The 27,112-nt window shown below is 47.3% G+C and overlaps 1 protein-coding gene and 1 non-coding gene across 2 annotated transcripts in view; both read left to right on the top strand.

The window, feature by feature from the left end:
• The window catches only part of LOC144100095 (uncharacterized), a 33,650-nt gene extending 13,791 nt beyond the window's left edge, over nt 1–19,859 (top strand). Inside the window, exons 5-8 of the mRNA XM_077633136.1 lie at nt 14,379–14,476; nt 15,707–15,798; nt 16,225–16,456; nt 19,684–19,859. Coding sequence (XP_077489262.1) covers nt 14,379–14,476; nt 15,707–15,798; nt 16,225–16,456; nt 19,684–19,707 — 446 coding nt within the window. The 3' untranslated portion in view covers nt 19,708–19,859. The remainder of the gene's footprint in view (nt 1–14,378; nt 14,477–15,706; nt 15,799–16,224; nt 16,457–19,683) is intronic.
• On the top strand, nt 11,198–11,271 carry TRNAP-CGG (transfer RNA proline (anticodon CGG)). The gene has a single exon. It is a non-coding gene; the product is annotated as a tRNA-Pro (tRNA).
• Nucleotides 19,860–27,112: the final 7,253 nt, after the last annotated feature.

Below are 27,112 nucleotides of genomic sequence, written 5' to 3'. Positions count from 1 at the left end.
AAAAACGTTTTCTTGCTGTGTCAGTCTTCTGAGTCAAAAAACCCCAAACTTCGCTTCCGGAGCTGTGCGGTGCCAAAAAGGCACTTTTCAGGGCAGCCTTAGGGCAAGATGCGTAAAGATCTCCCGACTGAATCTTTTTCTCTGTATTTTTCAGCTACTTTTATTCACTTCAGGCAAGTTTTGTAGCTGTACACTTGACCTATATTTTTCAATATGGCCTCAAAATTGGCAGAAGTTCAAAAACTTCAAAAAAGCGACAACTTTGACTTGAATTTAAAAAAAAAACATCATCATCGAATTTTATTAAAAAATGCCCTAATAATACTCAATACTCGATAATTTTAAAACACCAAAAAAGTGTTGCATTATTTTGTTTTAAAGTATAAAAATAAATGCAAAACTGAGTTTATGTTTTTGTTACCTAGAATTGCTTATTACTGCCTCTTAGAAATAGTAACTGTCAGAAATTTGACTTAGCACTCACTGAACGTGGTTACATTTCAATTACCACAATATGCGAACCATCCTGAATGTTTATACAGCTTCTACTCGCTTGTTAGCGGCGTTCTTAATGCGTCAAAATGGGAATAAATCCGTTATTTCACCTGATGAACTGACTGCTGGCGGTCAAACGTTTTTTTTTGTATTCTCTAATTTATCATCGTAAGGTACATTGGTATGTAATCAATTTTTTAAAAATATTAGATAATTTGTGGGTTCCTAGAAAAAATTTTATATATAAAAATTTATATTAATGTATTTCTGAAGCCGACGTTTCCGTACCTGCATCAGTTTACCTCTGTGTTCAAAGGTTCTACAGGGCAATGTCAGGAGACAGAACGTCGTCTTCGGAGAGGAACAATTTATCTGCGAGATTTTTAATCAGGACGAGTTTTAATAGGAACGCAATTTACAAATGGGATGCCGCTTTATATGCAGATTGCAATTCAGAAAATCGTAACAAGAAATTAACGGCAGCAGTTGAAGTCTGTATGCGCACAGTATATTGTCCAGCACGAAGCACAAACAGATCACAGTCTCTTCCATTCCGAAGCAGCGGTGGAGGCCACGTAGGATGCACTGCCTTCATTTGTTTGAACGTACTTCCACATATGGAGCGTCTGAACTCCAGGCACTTTCTTTGCCATTTTCCATTCTTCCTTCTTCGTTTCGCGAAAGTCTGCAAGCTCCCTCTGTGGGAGCTTTAGAATGGTGATGTTCTTTAGCGTTCCTTAAATTGCGTCTACGAAGCCGCTGGCTGTTTGTATGGACTCACTTGCAGGCTTCCGCAAGTTGTGGTGTGATGCTCGAGGTTTGACAAGCCCACCAACGCCGTCGCAAGCATTTTTGCCGTGTCCAGTGGCCGAAAACATCCATTTCGTCTCTCGACATTCACTGCGTTGTAGCTCATGAAACTGATATTTATTCTTGAAGTGAGCGGGAGCCCCGTCGCTCACATATGTTATCTTGGTGTAGATTGGCGCGTTGTCTTCGAGGTGTGCTTTGATTTTTGACAGAGCCAAGCATGCATGAGCTGAATCATGAGACATATCGTCGGAAATTACGGCGTAGTTCCGAGTCGATTTTCTTGACGTGACAACGCAGGTAAACACGGTCACCTGCTTTTTCTGCCAATGGTAAGCTTGTACTGCGTCTGGAAGCACAACTGTCCAGTTTTCGGCGAAATCAAAATGCAAAACAATTGCACCTCTCTTGCAGCTGTGTTTTTCTTCATGTAGTGCTCTTGCTTGCACAGATCTAATATAGTTGTTTGGAATCCATTTCATGGTTATTCTTAGACATTCTCTCATAAATGATGAAGCGGTCAGAGTCTTTTTAACGAGCTCACCGTATTCCCATGAAGCAATCAACACCTCGTCCTCGCTGCTCATTTCAAAATTTTCCGAAGTGAAAATGCCATCTTGTGGACAGTGCTCACAATTCCTAAGGAAACACGACGCAGTAGGTTCCTGGCATACGCAGAGGCTCTGCATATCTTCGGGAGAAAGCGACCTTCCGGACGCGTTCTGCAGTCCCACGAGGCACAACTGAAAGTTTGCACAGCACACACAAACACACACTTGCCACTGTGGCGAGCATTTCACCCACTTAGGATGCAAGGATATGAATTTTGTGAGGCCAACCTGGGAGGCAGGGTGAGCTTGCTTGTAGAGTCGGAATGCTTCTCGCAAGGACCGCGTCATGAAGCGTTTAGGTATCCATTCTTTCTCTCCTTCTTTCTCGATTCTCACAACATCCTTTTTGTTCGGAGTCTGTCTAGAGCAATCGAGTTCATCCATGGTGTAATATTCTAAAACGGTGGTAATGTCTTCCTGTTGTAGTTTACATCTTGTATATCTCTTCTGTGTTGACCATACGCCTTCCTCATCCACCATCTTCTTCGATTTTTGGATAACGTACCTCGTTGCCTCTGGAATAACTTCCTGCACATATTTCACGGTTAGGTTGCGTGGTAGCAGTGTCAGCAGCTGGCAACGCTCTTGAAAGGACGTGCACCTATTGTAGGCAGCATGTAGGTTGTCCTCCCAACTGCTGCATTGCGCACACTTTTCTTCTGACGCACGCGAAGTCTCTGGGACATTATATGCTGCCTGTATCCCCGATCGTATTTTCGTCACCATAGCTCTTGCCACCTCTTCCTGCTTTCGCTTTGCATAGGAAAGTCTGAGGCGTTTTTTTAGAGCGCTCGGTGGCTTTAGGGGCGAGATTTCGGAGGTAAGGCTGACACTTGAATTTACATTTTCTACGATTTCTTCCCCAGGGCGGAATTCTTCTAATGTTTCGGTTGACTCTGCCTGCATATTATCTATGTCTTCCTTGAACCGACGGTAACAATTCTGACAGATGAAGTCACTTTCTCGTACTTGGAGAGCTTCTTCGGGAAGTAGGACTTTTTTGAGAGCAGCGACATTGAGTGTCTTTACACTGCGAAAATTACGTCCTTTTTCAATTCTCTGTTTGTGCCTTTTTGAGTAGTCGGCACAAAACGTTCGCCGCGGAAATCTCTTCATGAATGCAAAAGCTCACCGCTTCCGGAGATTATCGCCAGACAGAAGAGCAGGTGACGGATGCAGGGCCCAGAGCTGCTTTTCCAAAAAGAGGAGATAGACAGATGAATGAATTTTTAACACAGGCTGCCCACCGTCGACACTGATGTTCTTTCGGTCTGGCGTACGAGCTGAGACTGATATATCAAGTATGCTTGTCGAGGGAGCGCTCCAGCGCAGAGAAAACACGTGAGTACAGAAAACGACCCCACCGGGTCTACCAGGCCTGGAAAACGACACACAAAATTCGAGATCCGAACAACATCCGCTCACAAGGGTTATCTCGGTCGAAGGTCGAAGGCTGAGGCATAACTGCTAGGCGTTCGGTGCGTTGCGATGAAAAGATGATAGCGGCGGCTAAAGCCTCGGTGCGGCGGCGGCACACATGATGCTGTGAATTTCAGGGTCGCGCCGGGCGTTATATAGCTATAGGAGCGGCTGCAAAGCGCGGTTCATCCCTGGAGCGGCGGTAGCAGTTAAAGTCACCTTGAAAGTGCGACGGGTGCATTAATTGTTTGCATAAACTACTCCAACACACACGTCACTCCAAAATAACGTGTTGGAATATGCTTACAGTAATTTAGGTCCCACCGTTAGAACAGTACGAAAGCGAATAGGAGCTTTAGACCTTTGATTGTAATAGAAAAAAATGCTTACAAATTACACTTATGAACTCAGCAACTGTAGCGTTTAAAATTTACTTACAAAATACCAATACTAAAACCAGCTTCTGACGATTGCGCATTCTAAGAGGGAATACTGAGCAGTCGTAGGGATTGAAATCATAAAGTCCGTTTTGTATTTATTTCCATACTTTAAAACAATATATTGCAATACTTTTTTAAAGCCTTAGAATTATGAAATGTTGAGTATTATTAGGGCAAATTTTACTAAAATTCGATGATGTTTTTTTTTTAAATTCAAGTCAAAGTTGTCACTTTTTTGACGTTTTTGAACTTCTGCCAATTTTGAGGCCATATTGAAAAACATAGGCCAAGTGTAGAGCTACAAAACTTGCCTGAAGTGATTAAAAGTAGCTGAAAAATACAGAGAAAAAGATTCAGCCGGGAGATCTTTACGCATCTTGCCCTAAGGCTGCCCTGAAAAGTGCCTTTTTGGCACCGCACAGCTCCGGAAGCGAAATTTGCGATTTTTTACTCAGAAGATTGACAGAGAAAGAAAACGTTTTTATTTCTTCGTATAGTACAAGTTGTAATAAAGTACTGAAAAAATAATTATGCGCGAAAACAACTTATTGTGCATGCAGTGATGCTCCAAACTTGCAACTTTGAGAAGTGGCAAAAACGACATTCTCCACCTCTTGTGACATACGATTTTTTTCCGAGAAAACTACAAAGTTCCTTGCAAAACTAAGGTTCATTCCTTTGTGTGGACACATTTACCCATCACATATAAAAATATAATTGAAAACAAAAATGATCATGGGACCTCGATTACCGTTCTTATCTGAACATGCCCATATATATATATATATATATATATATATATATATATATATATATATATATATATATATATATATATATATATATATATATATATATATATATATATATATATATATATATTATAACGGGGTATAGGTTAATGCTGAGGCGGCGGCGAAACCACGGCGGCGACAGAGTCTTCCGTCTGTTCAAGTAAGCAGGCACAGGCGCTCGGTCTGAGCGATGGCAGTGCGGCTACATATTCTTCTCCTTTTCCTCAGTAAATATAGGATGATGCCCTTCATTCTTCGCAATGTCCCCGAGGAGAAAAGGAGCCATCCTGGCGACTCAGGGTGCCGACAAGACAACCGGGTCATGGCTTGAGTCGTTGGACATGCACAGTCTCGCGACCACGTCGGCGAAGATCGGAAGACGGTGTGAGGGGCTCAATAAGGTAGTTCACGGAGGATGTGCGCCCCAGGACGCGGTAGGGGTCATAATATTGCGAAAGAAGTTTCTTTGAGAGGCCGGGAGCAGTGGAAGCAATCCACAGCCAGACACGTGAACCAGGTGGGAAATCCGGATCAAGCTGACCGTCGTCATGGCGCTGTTTCTGGGGCCCTTGAGTGTCTGCCGTGAGCAACCGTGCAATCTGGCGGCAGTCTTCGGCGTGCTGGGCAGCTTCAGAAATAGTTGTACACTCAGGTGAGCCAGGGCGGTATGGAAGAACTGTGTCGATTGGAGCGGGTGGATGTCGGCCGTAGAGCAGAAAAAATGGGGAGATACCGATGGTGAACTGAGTAGCAGTGTTGTAGGCGTCCGTAATATAGGGTAGAACGAGGTCCCAGTTCGTGTGGTTGGCAGCAACGTACATCGTCAGCATGTCGCTTAGAGTGCGATTAAATCGCTCAGTTAGACCGCTTGTTTGCGGATGGTAGGCTGTACAAGTCTGATGAACGATATTGCACTCGGCGAGTAGAGCTTTAACGACATCAGACAATACGCGTCCTCTGTCACTGAGGAGTTCACGAGGAGCACCGTGGCGAAGTATAAAGCGCTGCAAAATGAAGGACGCCCCTTCACGAGCTGTAGCAGCTGGGAGCGCGGCGGTTTCTGCATACCGGGTCAGGTGGTCAATGGCAACAATGACCCAGCGGTTGCCAGCAGCGGTGTATGGCAGAGGGCCGCATATATAGATGCCAACACGGTCGAAGGGGCAAGGAGGACACTGCAGTGGCTGCAACTGTCCAGCAGAGTGATGAGGCAGTTGCTTACGGCGTTGCCAGGACGGGCAGGAGCGGACGTACTTGAGGATGAAATTATACATGCCTCGCCAGTAGTACCGGAGACGGATGCGATTGTACATCTTGAAGACTCCAGAGTGGCCGCATTGCGGGTCAGCGTAGAAACAGGTGCAGATTTGGGACCGGAGATGTCGGGGGATGACGAGAAGCCATTTCCGTCCGTCAGAGTTATAGTTGCGCCGATAGAGTAGATCATCGCTAATTGTAAAATGTGAAGCTTGGCGACGAAGGGAGCGGGATGCTGGAGGCTTAGATGGGTCGGAGAGAAAGTCAAGAAGAGAGGCAATCCATTAATCTTTACGCTGCTCAGAAGGCATGTAGCAGGTGGTGAGCGAAGGCGCAGAGGATTCGAGGGCGGAGAGGCTGGCAAGCTCACCCGGTATCGGGGAGCGGGACAGGGGATCAGCGTCCTGATGCTTGCCGCCCGACCGATATAAGACACGTATGGTATACTCTTGGAGACGGAGAGCCCATCGAGCCAGGCGACCGGAGGGATCTTTGAGCGAAGAAAGCCAACATAGGGCATGGTGGTCGGTGACCACATCAAACGGACGGCCATAGAGATAAGGTCGAAACTTTCCAAGAGCCCAGACAATGGCCAAGCACTCTTTTTCCGTCACGAAGTTGTTGTATTCAGATTTCACGAGGGTGCGGCTGGCGTAAGCAACCACATATTCCTGGAATCAAGACTTGCGTTGGGCGAGCACAGCCCCGAGGACAATGTCACTGGCGTCCGTGTGTACTTCAGTTGGGCTTGCGAGTCGAAGTGACGCAAGATGGGTGATGCCGTGAGGAGACTGCGCAAGGTGTTGTAGGCGTCGTCGCAGGCAGGCGACCAACTCGAAAAATCCACATTGCTGCCGAGATGATGATTTACAAAGGCAGCAATGGCCGCAAAGTTGCGAATAAAACGTCGAAAATAGGAACAGAGGCCTAGGAAGCTGAGCAGTTCTTCCATGCAAGTACGTTTTGGAAACGCAATCACAGCATGAAGTTTGGCTGTGTCAGGGCGGACGCCCTCTTTTGACACAACGTGGCCTAAAATTGTCAGCTCACGAGCAGCCAATCGACAGTTTCTTAAGTTCAGTTGAAGGCCGACGTCCGTAAGGCATGTTAAGGCGTGCTTCAGTCGGGATTGATGAGTGGCAAAGTCGGGCGAAAATATCATGATGTCGTGGAGATAACACAGGCACGACTTTCATTTCAGGCCACGCAGAATGCTGTCCATCATGCGCTCAAAAGTAGCCGCAGCATTACAGAGAGCAAAAGGCATGACGGTAAATTCATACAGGCCAGGAGGGGTCACAAATACGGTTTTAGGGCGGTCGTCGGCTGCCATGTGGACCTGCCAGTACTCAGAGCGTAAGTCGAGAGAAGAGAAGAGTTCCGCTCTTCGAAGGCAGTCCAGAGCATCATCAATGCGCGGAAGAGGGTAAACATCCTTTCGTGTGACCTTATTCAGGTGGTATATGAGAGAGATACTGCGCCATTTCCTTTCTCCAAAAACCAATTATTATTATTATTATTATTATTATTATTATTATTATTATTATTATTATTATTATTATTATTATTGTTATTATTATTATTATTATTATTATTATTATTATTATTATTATTATTATTATTATTATTATTATTATTATTATTATTATTATTATTATTATTATTATTATTATTATTATTAATATTAAACATCCTTTCGTGTGACCTTATTCAGGTGGCGGTAATCAACGCAGAAACGAATGGAGCCGTCTTTCTTTTTCACGAGGACCACGGGCGTAGCCCAGGGACTGTGTGAGGCCTGGATCACGCTGCTCTGAAGCATAGTGTCAACTTGGTCTTGAGTAACTTGGCGCTCACTGGCTGAGACACGATATGGGCGCTGACGCAGAAGGGCGTGGTCACCGGTGTCGATATGGTGGGCGACAGTCGACGTGCGGGTCAAAGCGGGTTGGTGGGAATCGAAGGGGGATATTAATGAAGCAGAGCGAGAAGTTGAGTTCGTTGAGATGCAGGAAGAGAGGCATCGATGATGGGAAGGAAAACGTTTAGAGACGAAGTGTCGGGTGCAGGAACCGGCGGGCTGAGGGCATCGACGTCAAGGGACGGGGAATCGTCATTTTCATCGCGGTAGAGAACGAAGTCAATGATTTGCACGGTACCAAGGCACTCACCGCGACGTACAGCGGAAGCATATGTAAATGGATTGGTCACGAACAACGCGCTAAGGCCAGCTGACAGAGTGAGGAGGTTGTAAGGTATTGGACACGTACTTGCGCCACAGAAAGAGGGGCGATGGTGTAAAAAGTACGTTGCCGTCGCGAACAAGGTCAGAAGCGATGGGCACAAGAACAGAAGAACAGGCAGGCAGTTCAGCGTCTTCGGCAACGACGCCTTTGGCAGGAGCCCCAGAAGGGGCATTGGGCGGCGAGGAACCGCTGAGCGCATAGAACTCAAGTTCAGCACGAGCACAATTGATGACTGCGTTATGGCGCGACAGGAAGTCCCAACCCAAGATGATCTGATGAGAACAGGTTGCTAAACTGACGAATTCAATCACGTAGAGGATTTCCTGAATAACGACGCGAGCCGTACACGCCGCTAGCGGCGCAATAGCCTGCGCGCTTGCGGTGCGCAGTGAGAAGCCAGAAAGTGGGGTAGTCACTTTTCGCAAGGAGCGGCAAAAGGAGGCGGCCATGGCAGAAACAGCAGCACCGGTGTCGACAAGCGCCAGAACAAAAATACCCTCTACGAAAACGGCGATCAGATTGGCGGGACATAACTAAAGCCTTGGGCATTTCGCTGGTGGCGCAGTTCTCGCCTCAGGGACTGCGGCGTCTAGCTTGCCTCTTGCGAAAGATTCGGGTGCCGACGCATGGGAGAAAGGGAGCGGCGACGAGGAGAAGGTGAGCGCCGGGTGGAGATGGTGGTGCGATCAGGTGAAAGCGGGCAAGTTTATGGCGGCTCGGCTGGCGGTGAGTAGTCACTGGGAGGAGGCTAGTATCCGGCAACTGGGGAGATTGGCGCACGACGACGGCAAAGCCGGGCCACATGAACAGGCAGTCCGCAAGAGTAACAAATAGGCCTATTGTCACTAGTATGCCAGGGATTGCCGAACTGTCGAAGCGGTCGGAAAAAAAGGCTTCAGAGGGTGAGGAACTTGAGGCACAGACGCTTGAGGTGGAGCGTAGGTTGGGCGGTAGTTAGGCGGCCGCGACCGTGCGACGGTGGCAGCGTATGTCAGGGGTGTAGCGACAGGTGCGGGCGGCTGTGCTGGTGCGGGCGGAGGGACCGGTGGAAGGGCCTCAGCCACTTGTTCACTTATGGCAGTGCGAAGGTCGGGCGCCAGGAATGGAGATTGCACGGAGGGGGATGGTAGAAGCGACAGCTGACGTGCAACTTCCTCACGCACAAAATCTTTGATGTGCCCCAACAGTTGCGAGTGGTCGGGTGCAGCCGACAGGCCGGCAAGCGAATCGACAGGAGCTGCTGCGTGATGGCGAGTGGTGAGCCTCTGCTTCCACAGCTCGTCATAGCTCTGGCAGGAATTGACGGCTTCGGTAACGGTGCGGAGATCTCGCGACAGCAGCCTCTGAAAGGCGTCATCCTCGATGCCTTTCAGAATATGCTTGACCTTGTCCGCCTCGGACATCTGGGCGTATACGCTCGAGCACAGGTTGACCACGTCTTCAATGTAGCTGGCGAACTCTCACCCGACTGCTGAGAGCGCTCGCGCAAGCGGTGTTCGGCGCGTAGCTTGCGCACAGCAGGTCGTCCGAACACTTCGGCGAGGTTCGCCTTAAAAGCAGTCCACGTGGGGAAGTCAGCTTCGTGGTTTCTAAACCACAGAATGGCAACGCCGGTCAAATAAAAGATGACATTGTTCAACTTGGTGGTATCGTCCTACTTGTTATATGATGTGAGCCAGTCTTCAGCGTCATGATCGTCAGTACCGCTGAAGAGTGCCGGGTCTCGCTGCCGGAGGAAGCCGGAACAGAGGACTGGTGAGCCAACCTGCACGGCTTGGTGGTGGGTGGCTTCAGGCATAGCGGGCATAGCGGGGGTCGGTAGCGTGCAGTTGCGCAGATCCAGCGTGGTACGGGGATGCCAAACCGAACCTCCAACAAATGTACCAGTGGCTTAGGTTAATGCTGAGGCGGCGGCGAAACCACGGCGGGGACCGAGTCTCTCGTCTGCTCAGATCAGCAGGTGCTCGGTCCGAGCGATGGCAGTGTGGCTACCTGTTCTTGTTTTCCTCAGTAAATATAGGATGATGCCCTTCTTCTTCTTCACAATTATATATATATATATATATATATATATATATATATATATATATATATATATACTGTGCGAGAGCCCTCTTATGCTACTTATGGCAATAAGACTGCCACAGCCGAGACCCCATGTTATGCTATTAGCATAACATGGGGTCTCGGCTGGGGCAGTCTTATTGCCATAAGTAGCATAAGAGGGCTCTCGCACAGTATATATATATATATATATATATATATATATATATATATATATATATATATATATATATATATATATATATATATACTGTGCGAGAGCCCTCTTATGCTACTTATGGCAATAAGACTGCCACAGCCGAGACCCCATGTTATGCTATTAGCATAACATGGGGTCTCGGCCTTTACCTTGTCTGCTAATAGCATAACAGGGGTCTCGGCTCTGGCAGTCTTGTTGCCATAAGTAGCATAAGAGTGCTCCAGCACAGTATCCGCCCTCGCCGTTAGATGACGTTCTACGTCACACTCGTGGTATTACAGGACGTGCTACGTCCACCGCTATGGTCGAGGGGGGCGATGGTGAACACTCTCAAGGTTCGATTACACCCAGTAAACATAAATACCCACGACAGCAGCAGATTGGACAGCCGTCGCCGTAGCTCAGTTGGTAAGAGCACCGGACGCGATATTCAGAGGCCGTGGGTTCGGATCCCACCGGCGGCATGGTTGTTTTTTCTGCTGCTTTATAAGCAATTTTCTTTAAGCCGATTGATTGGCACTACAAATTTTTGAAATTTAAAACATTCCCCTATGCGCCTTGGTTTCAGTGACTGTTGGCTTCCTTAATATGTTTGTCAAACAAGCCCTTCATTTCCTTTACATTGTCTGCTAATAGCATAACAGGGGTCTCTGCTCTGGCAGTCTTGTTGCCATAGGTAGCATAAGAGGGCTCTCGCACAGTATCCGCCCTCGCCGTTAGATGACGTTCTACCTCACACTCGCAGTATTACAGGACGTGCTACGTCCACCGCTATGGTCGAGGGTGGCGCTGGTGAATACTCTAAAGGTTCACTTACACCCGTTAAACATAAATACCCAAGAAAACAGCAGATTGAACAGCCGTCGCCGTAGCTCAGTTGGTAAGAGCACCGGACGCGGTATTCGGAGGTCGTGGGCTCGAATCCCACCGGCGGCATGGTTGTATTTTCTGTTCCCTGATAAGTAATTTTCCTTAAGCGACAGATTATTCGAACATTATTCTCCCACTAATTAGCACTACATATAAAAAAAGAAATATCCCACTAAGCACCTTGGTTTCGGAGACTGTTGCCTTCCTTCATATATATATATATATATATATATATATATATATATATTTTTTTTTTTCTTTGGTTATGAAGAGAAAAAGGGGAAGTGGAGGGGTGACCTAGAAGAAGGCCGCAGGGAGGAATGGCGGGCTACAGTACAAGCGCACCAGATCAAAGTCGACGAAACATATGCGGAAAAGGAAAAAAATCAAAAGAGTACCAAAATAGTTTTTCATATATTGCTGCTTTTTTCATGCCGCCACGAGCGGCAGTCTAAAGAGTGCACCTCGGGTTAATCTTTGCGCCGTGAAACCTTTGCGCGCGGACATTTCACACTTGAACATCATAAAAGTTGAGAAGCTTACTGAGCTCAAGCTCCTTACCAAGCTAAACCACGCACCTGTGCTGAATGCGTGTTGACATCAATGTTAGTTACATCATCTCCAGGTAGCGAAAAACGGAAAATAGCGCAACGTTTAAGACAAGGGGACGGGAAGAGCAGAGTAACACTGCCCCTTTGTTAAACATGTATACATGAGAGCATAGAACAGAAGTAGTCTGTCAAACACACATGACCACTAGAGCTTTCAGGAAGCCTCCGCCAAAAGCTAAGACAAAAACTTCAAGGACATCACTTGCGAAGTCTTCCAAAAGAGACATGAAGAATGTAAAGCGGTAATTGTTTGTTCTTCCCTGCTAATCGTTACTGAAAAGAATTTCAAATGCCCTCCATTTTCTTCATAAACGTTCTCTCCTTTTTGTAGGAAGTGAAATTTCTTCACTTCATCCGTGAAAAATCAATCTCACCTTAGAGAGATTCAAGAGATTCCTTGAAGTGTCTACAAAACACCTCAAAAAAGGTGTACTTCACATATTCCTGCGTACATTGCAATGTCTTGGTAAATTTTCCTCCTTACAAATTTCCCACACTCCATTCTCTATTATACAATGAGAGGGCCGGTGTGGATGGCGCTATCGGGTGACACAGTGGGATAGACTAGAGTTTTGGGAACGCCACGGGGCGGCGCTTGTAGTGTAAGTTCCTGTGCACGTTCTAAGCGCGGGCAGCACAAAGTAATACATCTTAGTTAGAACTCCTAGGGAGATGGACGAAAAAAGATGGGCAGTTAATGTACTGAAATGCTGGTGCAGAAATGGCATTGACTCGATGTTGCATAAAAGAACTAGAAAACTATACAGCAAAGATGCAAGAAACCGGAATGGGGAAATAATGCTTTAAACGCCGGGTAAAAAGGCACGGGATTAGAGGTGAAGCCATTCGTTGAAAAACAAAAAAACAGACTGTAGTCCTATGCAGAACATGGAAAAGGTACTGGGAAAAATTTTAGAACGATGACCGCAGCGGAGGCCTTGTGATTCAAGTCTCCACCTCTGATAAAGGAGTACGAGTGATACCGGGTACCCACCGGTTGTACGATGCGTAAAAGATTTCCCGCGACCTGGTTTTCGGTTTCATTCGTGTTAAATGCGTCGAAAAGAACAAATTTAAATTATAAACGACCAACCAAATTAATAAAAAAACACATTTCAGAGCATACTGGGTCTTTGACGCGCTTTGGCCAAAGCTTCCATTGCGAGAATCAAATTCAACTTCATCATCAAAAGGAATAATTTCTAAAAAGCACCTGTTAATTGGACAGATTCGTTAAATGAATACAAAGAAAAAATAACGAGCATGGTGGCACTCGCCACCACCCTGTCATATAGAGGACGCTCCTAACATGCAACTATCCATCCAGCCTTGAGCCGATGGGGTACTTGTGTGCAGCTCGTGGTGTGTGGTGTGTTGGGAGCCTGTACAGAGTGCGGTCCGTGTGGTGATCTGCAGCACGCCAAGGCCGTCGGCATAGTTAAGTGAGAGCGAAGATGCCTACGGGGAGCGGAAGTCATGAGTGGACATAGCGCCACGCGATTCACCCATGCTATGAAATGGAACGTGCTATGAGAACATCGTTTTAGACGTACTCTGAAAAAGCTTCTGGGGTCTGCAGTGCGGTCTGAGACAGGACCGCTCCACTAGATGGGACCACAGCTGCGGCAGCGAAGAACAACGCACCGAGTAGTAGCCAGCCGGCTAAGGTGTTTATTGGGGAACTCCTCAACTAGTGGCCTCCTCGGTACAGCACTGGCGGCAGGCGAGCGAGCAACGTGAAAGAAGCGGCGTCATCATGACAACTGCGGCTTCCAGCGTGCTCCAGACCTGTATCGCCGTCGCTCCGCCGTCCCTCCTATCACCAACTCCTGCACTGCCGCAGAAGACAAGAAGTGGGGGAGAGAAGATCCGTCTCTCCCCCGCGTTCTCCACTGCCGCTCGGAGGGAAGATGAAGGGGGAGAGGGGGGGGGATTTTCCATCGGCGGGCGATGGAAAAGACGATTTCCCACAAGCTTCACTCAGATTTTCCTTCGAGTCTGAGATTCGATGCGAATGCAGATTGGTGAGTACAACTAACACCTGTCTCTTTTTTTCTTCTTTTTAAGGGCCCTTTTAATGGCAGTGTCACACATTGGGGTCAGGTCTCGTAGTGGAACGCACAAATAATTCACTGCGTTCTTTCTATTCGGGAATAAGTGACATGACTCTAATCAGAAAAAAAAGAGGCATTTTGTGGCGCGAAGAGCTAGTCGGAGAACGATTTTAAAATTGAATTTTTAGTCAAACTGTGAGATTTTCGGGGTACGCTGAATCCTAACCGTAGCATGACAGGTTCAAAATAAGGCAATGCATGTGACGATGATCAAAGCGGTGAAAGCCCCCTTAGCTTTAATGTGTTCACACAAACAATGCTGGTAAACTACTCTACATCGCTTCCGTTAATGCATTGTTCAAGAAAAAAGAAATTGAGTAATTTTTCTTTTCTTTTCGCGTGTGACCACTATTAAATCACCACTTCCTCAATGTCTGAACGCTCACTGTCTGAAGAATGCACTGGCTCTCAAAAACTCTGCATCTCTTTCCTCTTGTGGATGTTGCAGGTAAAACCTGGAAGGTGAGATTTTCTGTAGGAGATCACGTCGTATGTTCTCTACACTATACTGACGAAAAGAAGAAATTCTTTCCTGCTAATGGACTAGTAAGCCACTTTGTTTTCTATGTTGTTTTTTTCAGTGTTCACAAGATTACGTGCTCGTGCATCAAACGGGCTCTGAATGAACTGTCTACAGGCTCTTGTGTTGTCCGCAAATGCGTGCTTTTAGGCTGCAAGATAGCTGCTGTTATAAATTCATTTGGCACTACAGGCTTCACCTGAAAGTGATAGAGACTCTGAGGGCAACTCCATCCAATATTTGTTTTTTTTTTAAATTCAGAGTTTCGCTCGTTCTTGCTAGAAAATTAGCGCAAGAAACGGGACCTACAGAAGAGAACAGAAAACCAACTAAACCAACTTTATGTGCTAACGACCTTCATTATTTGCTATGCTAATGTTTGTTTCGCAGCAAAAGACACATTCATAGCTGCGAAAATTAGATTTAGAAATGGAACATTATTTTACCACCGCTAAACTCAAACATAATACATAAATATAATAATGAGCTCCGTGATCAAGATTTGCAGTGAATGGCGGTGTGGTAGAGCCTGAGAGCAGCACACTAAACCCGTACTTACGTGATCGCCGCTCACTTGTGAAAAGTGCTGGTGGTGATGATGCCTGTACTCTCATTGAAAGGCTGCATTACACAGTGAAAAACTTCAGAACATACAGCGAAAAACCATTAAAAGACAGTGAATGCAAATAAGCTAGAGCTAAGAACCTTTTCCTGTTTATTGTATTTACTGTTAGAGGATGGCCAGTAAAGGAAGAAAAACGGTGAAATAGCTACAGAACACGTGTTACTATCTTCATCTTCACTTCACATTTTCTGAAACAAACCTACGAGGCTGTGGTCGTCCTGCTTCAAGTAATGACACTTCTGCTTTTTCTTTGTGTTGTCTCCACCTACTGGGCGAGAATAGCCCGGCATTTGAGCTGAATGCTATCTTAGAGTAGTTTTTATAGCGTATGAAGGAGGCGAATTCGACATATGCTCCCCGTTCAAAACAGCAGCCTCAATTATCACTGCAGATAAGTTTAGTCTATTAGAGTTTCCTCTGAACTCTAAGCCCTTTCGACACATCAAAGAATATTTCCTTCTTCACCGTCCTAAGCTACACGGTATAGTTCGATGCAGATAACTTTATGGAGCTTATCTGCTCTGCAGCAATCAGTACACTTTTTTTATCCAGACCGATCTCATCTTCGGGATTAATGAGGAAAGTACTGAATATACCAACTTAGGCTTGGGAACCGTGTTGCTGCCTGCAGGGACCGTCGTTCTGGTTCCCGGGTTTAAAACTGAAGGTGGGTACATCGGTAAAATTCCAAGGCGAAGCCGTCCGGTTCAACGAGGCAGACATGTGAGCACTAATTCCCACTCTCCGAACTCCTATCTAAACAGAACGAAGAGAAGAGAGAGAGACAGAAAAGCTTCAATTAAAAAAAAACTAAATTCTTGTTTTTTTCATTAAATCGCTTATATACCGACTTCACCTGAACTCTGCATATACAAATGGCTTGAGCTAGCGTTCCGTACAAATAAATATTCCAATAATAGGCCTATTAATTGAACAGGCTTATGTTACCTTTTCCGCACCGCTCTCCTTCCGTCCTTATCTCCCAAATTTCCTTCCCCACGCAGAAAAGCATGTGAGCGATTTTTAAATAAACTGATTTCCTGATAAATAAGCTTTGAATCTCTCGATGCACAGCCATCCGTCATCAGCGCTGGTTCCTGGTGTGCATAAGCGTGTATTCTTATAATTTGCTTTGTTTTTATTTTCCAGAATTGAAGCCAAGTTTGGCCATCCAGACATGAGTATTGCATTCAATTCCGGCAATTGGTATGTGGGCAGAACTATTGCTTTCCTGGTGAAAAGAACGGAAGAGTCGTTTTTGATTCTGGCAGACTTTGCAAACGAGGGCGCCAGAAGAATATCGCCCGGAGACGAGCCGTACAAGAGCGGAGAAATCAAACCCGAGTTCAGCGACAGTTTCCGCCTGCTAAACGTCTACGTCGTAAGTATGGCAAGCTTGCTTGGTGGTTCGCCATGGAATGTATATTCCACAAGCAGTGTTCCGCACTGTAGCGCTTAATCTAATGACGTAATGATCCACGCAAACGCGTCTCCAGCTTCCCATTAAGCGGAAGACTACGCATACTAGCCGGGTTCATGCCCAGCACTCTCTGACGGTAACCCATGCACACAGAGGGGACAAAACAAGAGTTTGGTATGGGGCAACACAAAACATTGGACAAAAATAGCGCTTAGAGGACATCGCGAAGGCATGCGCCATAACTAACTTCGACGACCGAGTGAGCTGTTCGCGCACAAAAGACAACGATCCAATATAGAAAACAGAGGTTCCAAGCTGCAGCAAGAATGCGCACTTTTGAGCAGGGAGTGATACTGTTAACGGGGCTGCCACAGTTGAGGATATTGACGCCATGCACTGCGCATGCTTAATTCAATGGAAAAATTTTGCAGTAACTATATAGCGTCTGCTCCAGCTCAGCGGCAACAGTCGGTAGACTGCTGAAGCTTTTGAGCACGCCAAAAAAGCGTCAGATAGGGCTGATGAGCCGCTGGCGCACATATTTGAAAGTACGAGCCATATTTCGCATGTGCTTCATTTTACTATCCATTAGACTACCTCTTCTCTGTCGGTCAGCATCAAGTACGGTACCAGGGCTGGTAACAGACATCGACCAGAATATATTGACCCCCTGATATCGCTTAATTCAGCCGCTGATGACACAGAGGAAAAACAATAAATTAAAAAATAATGTTTGCAATGCATGGTTCCGGGTGCGCGAAAGGAACTTTTCTGTATTGTCACCCCATATATAGGGCTGCTCAATTCATAACACACTCAGCGGAAAAGGGTGGCACTTCACTGGCGTTTCGGATGACGCTTCGCTGGTGGGTTGTGCGTCGTCGCTCGCCTAAAAATGTGACCGCTAATAGGACATTCAAGCTTCGTTTATTATCAAGGTTTATGTGATGGTTCTTGAACAAAAACACGCACTTTGTCTAAAATAACTCAAAGAAAAACAGTAAAGACAAGAAAAAATTGTTTCATTTATATTTGACCGTCAGTCAGCATTCTTCGCGCTTTAGTGACGCCAATGACTTTTTTTTCATTTTTACGTGTCTCTAAAGCAGTGATGGAAACAATTGATTATGGTAAAAATTGTTCTAGTGCGAAAGTTCTAAACGATGCAAACGCGCGACATGAACACAGTGTGTGCTGTGAACAAAATTCAGAACAGTGCCCCTGTCTACATTAAGACAGTCGCATATTAGCATCTTGGTTTTAAGTATCACCGCTTTCAATCGCACAATAAAAAGGTGTCTGCGGTCTGGATGAGGTACAGAATGGCCCGTAATGCAGATGCGACTATTTCGCTTTCTAAATACGACTTTCGCAATGCCGCATATTGAGTGACACATCCTTCGCAATGACGTAGTAATTAAGGTGATCTGCTGCTGAGCACAGTGTGGTAGGGTCCGAATCTCGTCTGTGGCGGCTGCATGTCTCTGGGGTGAAATGAGAAACCGTCCCAATGCTGCGTGATGATAGCGCAGTTTAGAAAACGCCAGGTGTTCGAAAACAGTCCAGGGACCTTCACTACAACGTCTAGAAAAAAACAACAATAACAATACAATAATATCGAAAGTGGCAGTTACAATTGAGGCTCCACACTGATATACCAGTGCTGAGTGATCTGGCGAACATAAAAAACGTAGACCATCAAACTGCGCTGCTTCTTGGCGTTTAAAGGCGAACCTAGTATATGCGCTGCCTTACGACTGTATGCTAATGAGTAGGTGTCTCATTAGGAAGGAAGAAAAAAATAAAGTAAAATGAACCAAATGTAAATAAAAACAATAAACCGCTTTCACATTCAAACAACTTGAGTAGTTTTTGTGCCCTTTGTAATTTTTTCCTCGCCGGTTGTGCGTTTTTGCCACAGTCCCTTATTTCTTGTGCATTTATAGACTGAACCTATAATGTGGCTTCTTGAGGCAAATGCTTGTATGCTGCTAATCGGGTTAAGTAACAATATTTAAAAAAGTGGTGCTTGCTCATTCTATAGACTATATTTGTGCTGCACGCATTCCGGTTCGACTGTACTAGTTAAAGGTCTACTGGGGAGAGTCAGAAATGTGCAGCGAATGACTCAGAATGCGTGGTTAACACAGCAGCGCAAGATGCAAGTAACCTTCCCTCGCCTTCAGTTAGGCAGCGCGTATTCAATCACAAATTTTTACATGTATCTTAAGGTGAATCGATCTGCACAACTGCGTCATGCTTGCCGCTAGTTGACACCGCACAGCAAATAGGTACGCAGGGCTTTTGCTTTTAAAGTACAAGCTTTAAGGGGCAGGGCTTGTACGGATTACAGTGACAACTGCTTTCACACCTTGTGGAAATATGACGTCCACAGTAGTGCTCGTAACAGAAAGCATATAGTAGCTGCGGTATTTGCACTGAGATAATTTATAAGCGCACGGACAATGGCATGCCCCACTGCACTCGGTTTGCACTCGCAGAACTCAAGGCACGTTCAGACCAGAAAGTCGCGAGCATCGCGCAGACGGTATGGATCGCTTCTGGAGCCTTGCGGCGAAAACGATGTACGAGTGTTGGGCCGCTACACCTTGAGCGGTTGTCAGCAACGCGAAACTTGCTCGAAACTTCAATCAGGAGACCAGCCGCCGTAGAGAAAGGTCCCCGCAACAAGTCTATTTTGGTTGGTCTGTCTTACCTTAACGACGGCTTCAAATGACCCTTGTCCCGGAAGCCTGTATGATATAGCTGCAAGAAACGCATGTACGCCATGCGGTCTGCCCGGATGATTACAAATATTTGCAGAAAACATGCGAAATGCTGCGTGTAACTACTGCAGGAATGCATTAACAATGGTTGCCCATCATAGCTATCTTCGTTCGCTACTTCACCTTGATGGCACGGGTAGACTAAAGACTAACTTATATGCACGATCATGCTGACGGGGGTGGCCTAAACTGTTATGCTGGTAAGCTCTGCACTACCGACGCAGGCGTACTGAAGCACCGCAACACCTTTGTGCAAACAACGTCGAGCGCTCCGGCGACTCGCGCCGGTTGTCAGTCGCAATTGCGATTCCCTTCAGCGCTCGTAGCCAGCTGCGGACGGGCAGCTCGACTCGTATGGAGAAACCGACACCTGATCTGCACTTGGTTTCTTTTTCTTTTCAGGAGTGGAGTACATTTACTTCGTAGCAAACAACAAACGTACACGGAGCACTTTGGATTCGCGAACTTTTATTTTCTTCAGGAGAATTTGGTCGTTTACTCTGTGCAATACTTTTGCAAGGGCAGCATGATTACGCTTACATTCAGTCTACAATAAACAGGTGTGTGATCAATACAGATATTGTCGTTTACCGACTGTTTCCACATGGCTTTAAGTAGAAACATTCTTTCCAATAGTCACGTCTTCTTAATTTGTCCCCTTGCGTGTAACTTTCCACCATATCAGTTTTTGCAAAAACTCTGCTAGACAGAAGCTTTTTGTGCATAACTTTTTTCTTTAGTCATTCTGTAACTAAACAATGTAAAATAAAGAGCAGCTAATTTCTCGACCCTCAGTGTGTTGTGGAGGTTTTATTTAATTAATTAATAGATTTATACACGAAGAAAAGGACCCACCTGGACCGTGCTGCACACCGTATTGGAAGGCTCTTGATTAAGTTAGGCCGATCTTCAACATGCACTCAAACCTCGTTGGACGGACGCTTTCGCATTTTGGCTTCAATGAAATGCGGCCGCCGCCTCCAAGCGGCAGCGACTGAGCGTTCACGGCAGGTTTGTAGCCTCCGTCATTGGTCTTTGCACTATCTGCCATGAGATGAACATCGCTATATTAATATTAATCTAATGATGAATACAAACTTGTACGTTCCATTCCTTCTGGCATTATTTTTGTGACGATCGTTTCTACAGCATCTCTAAATTTGAATTTGAATTTATTGGATCTACCGATCGAACGACTGCATAGGCGGCGAAAAGTCCGGCCAGCTTGAGACGCAGAACAAAAACAGCAAATTTAGGATTTTCTCTCAAAATGTTAGCGGCGAGACGTACGTTCCAATTATCCAGGGCTGAGCAAGTGCCTGTGTAACGTGGATACTTTCGGACTATAGTAGTTAATTCGAACTCGAAAGCTTGGTTGGACTAAAGGGAAGTTAGTAACTACAGGGAGCGCTTATGATTGTCGATATCTACCCTACGCTTGGGTTGGCATACTGAAAGTGGCATGCACGCAGATGTGAGCGATCACTGGCGCACTGCATCGCAAAATTGTTGAACGTCGAGTGTATTTTCACTTGCCTCAGTTCAGATAGTGCTGGACTGAAAAATTACACTTGCGATCTTTGTTTTATACCAGTAGCCGTAGCGATTCGATGCGACAGGCTTACCCAGACATATCGACTCACATTCGCAAAACCCGTGAAATAAGCGCAGCGTGAACTTCGCTGTCATCCCGCCTGATTTATGCCCATAAAATATGGTTGACTGCGCCCTCGTTGGTAAGAGACAGATGCAGATCCGTGGAATTAAAGGATAGTAGGCAGACCAGAGCCATGAACACAAGCTTGTTTCTGTAGCTGTTTTTCACGCATGTGCGAGTAACTAGTTGAATTCTGTTATCGTCTTCTTAGTGCCAGTTTGTTGCGTGGTTCTAAATAATTCCACCAGCTGCCTGCCTGGTATTCCACACGGTAAATACTCCGGCTTAAACCCTCCACACTACTCAGAGCTGTATCTGCTATCCCATTAAAAGAAATGAGAACAAAGGAAGAAGAATATTATCAAGAAGATACTGTTTCACAAGGAATAAGACCTCATGAGAAACTGTGCTAGCAAGCTTTGCCAAAAATTGCGATGAAAGCCAGTAGACTTCTTGCATGAACCTTTTAATGAGTTTTTTTTCGCTGTCCATAACCACGGCGCAAATCTAGCCAGAGATCAGCAATTCCATGTTTATTCGTGATATGCGTAAGGCCCGCGTAAGGTCCATTGGTATATGCAGTAGGAATGTCAACAGCTTGGAACACACAATATTTCATCTAACAGAGAACAAGCAACAAAAATCTTTTATCCGAAATAGCACAGAGTGGTAATGATGTGGGCAGATAGCTAGGCACACATGATTTTGTTTAGTGGAACACATGAGATCGTCATTCACAATGTACAATTCTCTATTATGGCTCTTCCAGGTACAAAATTTGATACTACCTTTCCAGAACTTTATTCAAATCTAGGCCGGCGAAAAGCCGCATCTTTTTTCAATGTTCCGATCGCACGAGGCACCAGAGCAACATTTGTGAAATGCAAGAGCCCCTCCATATGCCAAATGAATTCCCATTAGGCAGTCAAGAGCTCACGAGGGTAGAATATCCACGGCAGCCATCGTGTAATTTTCCTGTAGCATTCAAGTACACGTCTCCTCAGGATGCAGTGAGACTTTTCTAGCTGCCAATCAAACAACACAATCCAGTACATGACGCCAATACGTTGTCTACAGCTGGTGCTCTAAAGAAAGCACACTGATGCGTACACCTTCAGCACATCGGCAGAAAATGTCCAGGTCCCCGTAGCAGAAGAAAAAAAGAAACAAAACAACGCCAACTACAGGCACTACTGCTAACGTTTTTGATTGTCACACTGAAATCCCGTCCTAAACTCCCAGAGCGCTTCAGTCGCCACGTTGCAGCGGCGGCTGGCATCCCCGTCCAGCTGGTCCATGTAGTAACCACTTGAGCAAAGTGCGTAGCAAGAGGCCACAAAGAGGAGCCTGTCATCCGCAAGCCTCGACCACACCGCCCGGAATGAACGTCAGTGGAGTGCCGCTGTAAGTCCAGTCTGTATGCCTTCCAGGCCGCCAGCAGTGCTCTCGTGTCGACGTGGAACGGGGACCACTCCGGCAACGATTACATCGCGCCCCCTCGTTGAGATCCCCGACGTGGTAGTCCTGGCCTACTTGTTCCTGGCCGTGAAAGGGCTCGTAGAAGAGTATCCTCAGAACGTCGTCTGCCAGCAGCCTTCCTGCGCCACCGCAGTTGACTGCAGGCGGCAGTTCCGGGTGGTACAGGGGGAATACGAAGAATTCTTCGGAGGCAGTGAGTGCACCGTAAATACTCCATGTGTGGCTCAGCACGGATCTGGGTCTGATGACGTTGTTCAAGCCACGTTGCTGCAGCCGCCATTGGATATTCATCAAGCTCTTCCAGATGATGAAAAAGCTTGATCCGAGGTTGGGCTCCGGCAGTACATTCACGAGGTACCTTTCGATGTCCCACTGGACACGTCCCTTTCTTGCGCTTAGCTGAAGCGTGGCGTTGCTGAGGCGCATTACGTCACTAACCAGGATGTCTCGAACATTCTGAACAAGAGCCTCTACGCCTTGGTGTCTGGGAAAGAGGCTAGACCAAGCCACGCCTGTGTCATTTCTACTTCAACAAGGCAGCGGCAGGTGTGCGCTGACCAGGGAAGATCCACGAGCTGAAGTGTGCCATCCGCAATTTCCTTGTCTGCCATCTAACCTAGTTCGGTAACCACGTGAAGGCCTAGGCTGAGGGTAAGAGAATCCCGCGTCTCCGCCTTACACCCCCGGAAGTAAGCAACAGCCCGGAGAAGCCCGGGATTCTCCAACTGCACTTCATTGTGTGGAAACCTGTTTCCCCCCTCCATTTCGATGCGGACCATCTTCATCGTCGGCCGTCGGTAATGGACAGCCTCGGCTGGGCGAGGAGGGAAGTCTCCCTCATGGGGGAAAGGGAACGGCGACGGGAGCGCCACCTCGTAGGTTACGCGGAATTCTGCGGGATCGGACAGAGAGTCTCTTCGGGATCCAGCCAGCGTCACGAGCGGTTGCAGCCGCACGCTCTCGTCACCTTCCGCGGCAGGCGCACAGGGATCCGTTGCACCTTGCAGCTGGACTTCTGGTTCCAGGCAGCGAAGCGAGCGCAGCGAACGCGCGCTCTGGTCGCCTTCCCCAGAAAATGCTAGGAAATGACTTTGCCCCAAGAATGCGGCGCGCACGAGAAAACCTGGCTGCCGTTGTCGGCGCATAAAGATGTTTGCCGCCGAAACTTCTGAAGTCGCGCCCCTGCCCCAGCCAGTAAGTCGGAAGTCCTTCTTACGTAGCCTTCTTTTTCCGAGGAATGCCTCGTTGATGTTTTGTAGCTAGCTTGCCCGCTCTGTGTATTAATTGCAACTGCAATAAATAGCTTACGAGTGTTAACGTTTGGTCGTCCCTCCCTTTGTATCCCGCCATATTTACACAATGGCGGCCCAACGTGTGAAAGCTCTTGGTACGAGGGACGAAAGTCTGTTCGGTTCGTGGAATGCCCGCCCGGATTTGGAACAGCGCTAGGCCTGACCTGAATTCGGAGTTGCTAGCAAGGCTAAGATGCTTTCTTGACACCGAGATGAGCGCAATAGCAGCATGGGAGAATTGCCGTGCATGCTACGCTTTTGATGATCACTTCATCGGTACACCTTTGGAAGGTGATCCTACGAGGTCCGCACATGGAGAGCGAGACCGAGACGTCCATGGAGAACAGCAAGCCAGAAGCGAGTAAATGCGGAAGCCTGAAGGGTAGCCCGATTTCTCTTGTACATAGTTGTAAATATTCTCTGTTTTTCTCTTTGGCTCTGGGAAGAGGGTGCCGTAATCAGCTGATTTGGATTGCAGTCGTGATTACAGAAAAGGCACCGGGGCGCTGCGACACCTTGAGAAGCGGTAGGCGCCGTTCGCGTTACGGTCACCTTGGCAGAAACGTATCTCCTCGTGGCGTTGTGTTCTAGCTATTGTTCTTGGCCCTTTGTTGGCACCCGGAAGACTAAGATCGAGTAGGCCTAAGGCTCTTCGGGAGCTGCCTTTCGCTTTTGGGAGGACACAGTCGTGCCGTGGCACAAGCACGCGCAAGCGGGTTTGCATGTTTTATATTTAACCTCGCTAGAGCCGAGAAGTCTCGCTCAACTACAGAAAGCTGACTTTGTTCGAACGAACTTAGTATTTTTTTGGGCTGCAAAGCGAATTTATGATTTCGCGGAAACAGAGACGCTAAACCAGTTCAAATGAGCTTAACACCACCATGTCGGAAAGCGAACCGCGAATGTGCTTCGACCGAAGACAGCAAGCTACTTTCAAATGAACCGAGCATTTGGGCGGTGCCGGATAGGATTGTTTGGCACTTGCATTGCTCCGCATTTTACCAAATGGTGAGCTTGCGCGGTCTTCATTGTTTTTTATTCAAACTTTTGGAGATCTTACGAGCAATATGCAGAGTTCAAGAGAAGCTGCCCCGGCCTGCTGTCCAATGTATGGATCCCTGCCTGCTGCCTCGCGGTCGTGAGTTATCGAGCGGCGGAGTCTCCGGCGAGCAGTTTGAAGCGGCTACGAGAGCGGGCGGAGCAGCCCCCCTACCTTCCATAAAAGGCGCGTCGGCGCGAACACCCTCCCGACAAGATAATTTTGGAAGCCTGCCGCGGGACAAGGACGGGTGCCCGGTGACCTTGCTGCTCGTCCGATGACCCCGGCAACCCGCCTGTACGAGCTGTCTTGCTGTCGTCACCGAAACACCTCGTGGACCCTTCGTCATTGGCCTCCATGGATGAGTTCAACCATAGGCCAACATTTAAGGAGAAAGAGATGTGGAACCCTGTTTCCCCCTCCATTTCGATGCGGACCATCTTCATCGTCGGCCGTCGGTAATGGAAACCCCGGCTGGGCGAGGAGGGAAGTCTCCCTCATGGGGGAAAGAGAACGGCGACGGTAGCGCCACCTCATAGGTTACGTGGAACTCTGCGGGACCGAGCAAAGACTCTTCGGGATCCGGCCAGCGTCACGAGCGGTTGCAGCCGCACGCTCTCGTCACATTCCGTGGCAGGCGTACGGGGATTATTTGTGCCTTGCCGCTGGAATTCTGGTTCCAGGCAGCGAAGCGAGCGCAGCAAACGCTAGGGAAGGGCTTTACCCCAAGAATGCGGCGCGCACGGGAAAACCCGGCTGCCGTTGTCGACGCATATAAATGTTCGCCGCCGATACTTCCGAAGTCGCGCCGCTGCCCCAGCCGGTAAGTCGGAAGTCCTTCTTACGTGGCCTTCTATTTCCGAGGAATGCCTCGATGATGTTTTGTAGCTGGCTTGCCCGCTATAGCATATACTAGCATATGAGTGTTAACGCTGTGTCGTCCCTTCCCTTTCTCCCTCGAGCACGAACCCCTCCGCGGTTAGCGAGCGGGAACACTGCATTCGCGGAGTGGGAGTGCGGGCGGGGCGGGAGGCTGTTCCCCCCATATTTCCACAATTGTTAGCAAAAAAGAGCCGCACCCAGGCGAAGTACTCGTTCAGAAGGGGCAACTAGCGGCCGGTTGGGATGCCAGGTGTCGCAGTTGCAGTCATGTTGTGAATTGACATGCGAAGGATCTTCTGTTCGGGATCGGCCATCGCGATACCTAACACATTCAGTGTCAGCCGATCCATCTCCTGGATAGGAGAGGTGAGTTGTTCTGCTCGTGACTCCGAAACTCTGAAGAGACCCAACACACTTCTGATGTACTTCCGGTAGCGTAGAGACATCGGGGTCTCCTTTCCTTGGTCGCTCAACACACGCATCAAAAATATCCAGGCTCGGAAAGAGGCGCTGTTTCCAAACTTGAACAAGGGCTGTCCCGTCCCGCTGCGGTAAGGTGCCAGGCCTAAGGTCACTTGGAACCATAAGTGGAGATTCCACTTTCCTGAGAAGTCGAGCAAAATCTCTAACAGGTCCCTGGGAGAGGTAGCAGGCCATGGGAGGTGTCGTTCGGCCAAGAATATTTTCAGTTCGTGTAGGCTGTTCCGAGAATACTGCACGCAGAACGCAACCAAATCGGCTACCCTTTTTCGGACGTTCGGCACCGACGCTGCTGCAGTATTTTTACTCATGGCGAATCCGGGATCCCCCTCAATGTCATTGAGCGCACGGGTGTACATCATGTCCTGTGCAGCATCCGCAACAGACAGCACACGGTGCTGTTGCCTCTAGCCGTCACACACAAATCGATAGAAGTCTTTGTTTGGGTGGATCAGAGTTCTTAACGCGGTGCCGCAGTGGGCTTGTGCTCCAAAAATCCCCGCGCTGGATCCGCACCCAATGCGTCGTTGTCATGCAGATGAGTGCTGTAGCGGCAAAGACGAGAAGTACAGGTAGGCACACCACTTTTATCCAGTTGCCGAGACTGCAGTTAGCCGGGCGGGAAACAATCCTGACTCCCCCTGTACCCTGCCTAGGCGAAACAGAAAGTGAGTTATCGTTACGTGAAGCATATTGGCACTTGAAATCAAATTAGTATCTGTTTACAAGCCTTAGCTACATATTGCGTACGATACGCGACGTAATAGAGCGCTAGGGCTATATTTCTGCCACCTTATAATTTTAATCAAGAATCGGTATATCAAGGTAAGGGATCTTTTTTACCCTTTGATGTCCAGGCAGTGAAATTGTAGCGAAGCAGAAGTTTGGGCTACTTGATGAATATTCGCAGTGAAAAACAGAGTAAACTATACGCACCACGCAAGAGAAAGAAGACATCACATGCGCTGACTCGCAAGTAAAGGTTTAATGAAAAGGCAATTG

The sequence above is a fragment of the Amblyomma americanum genome, chromosome 1 (assembly GCF_052857255.1).
Source record: "Amblyomma americanum isolate KBUSLIRL-KWMA chromosome 1, ASM5285725v1, whole genome shotgun sequence".
NCBI classification, from domain to species: Eukaryota; Metazoa; Arthropoda; class Arachnida; order Ixodida; family Ixodidae; genus Amblyomma; species Amblyomma americanum.
This window is presented reverse-complemented; position numbering and strand designations above follow the sequence as displayed.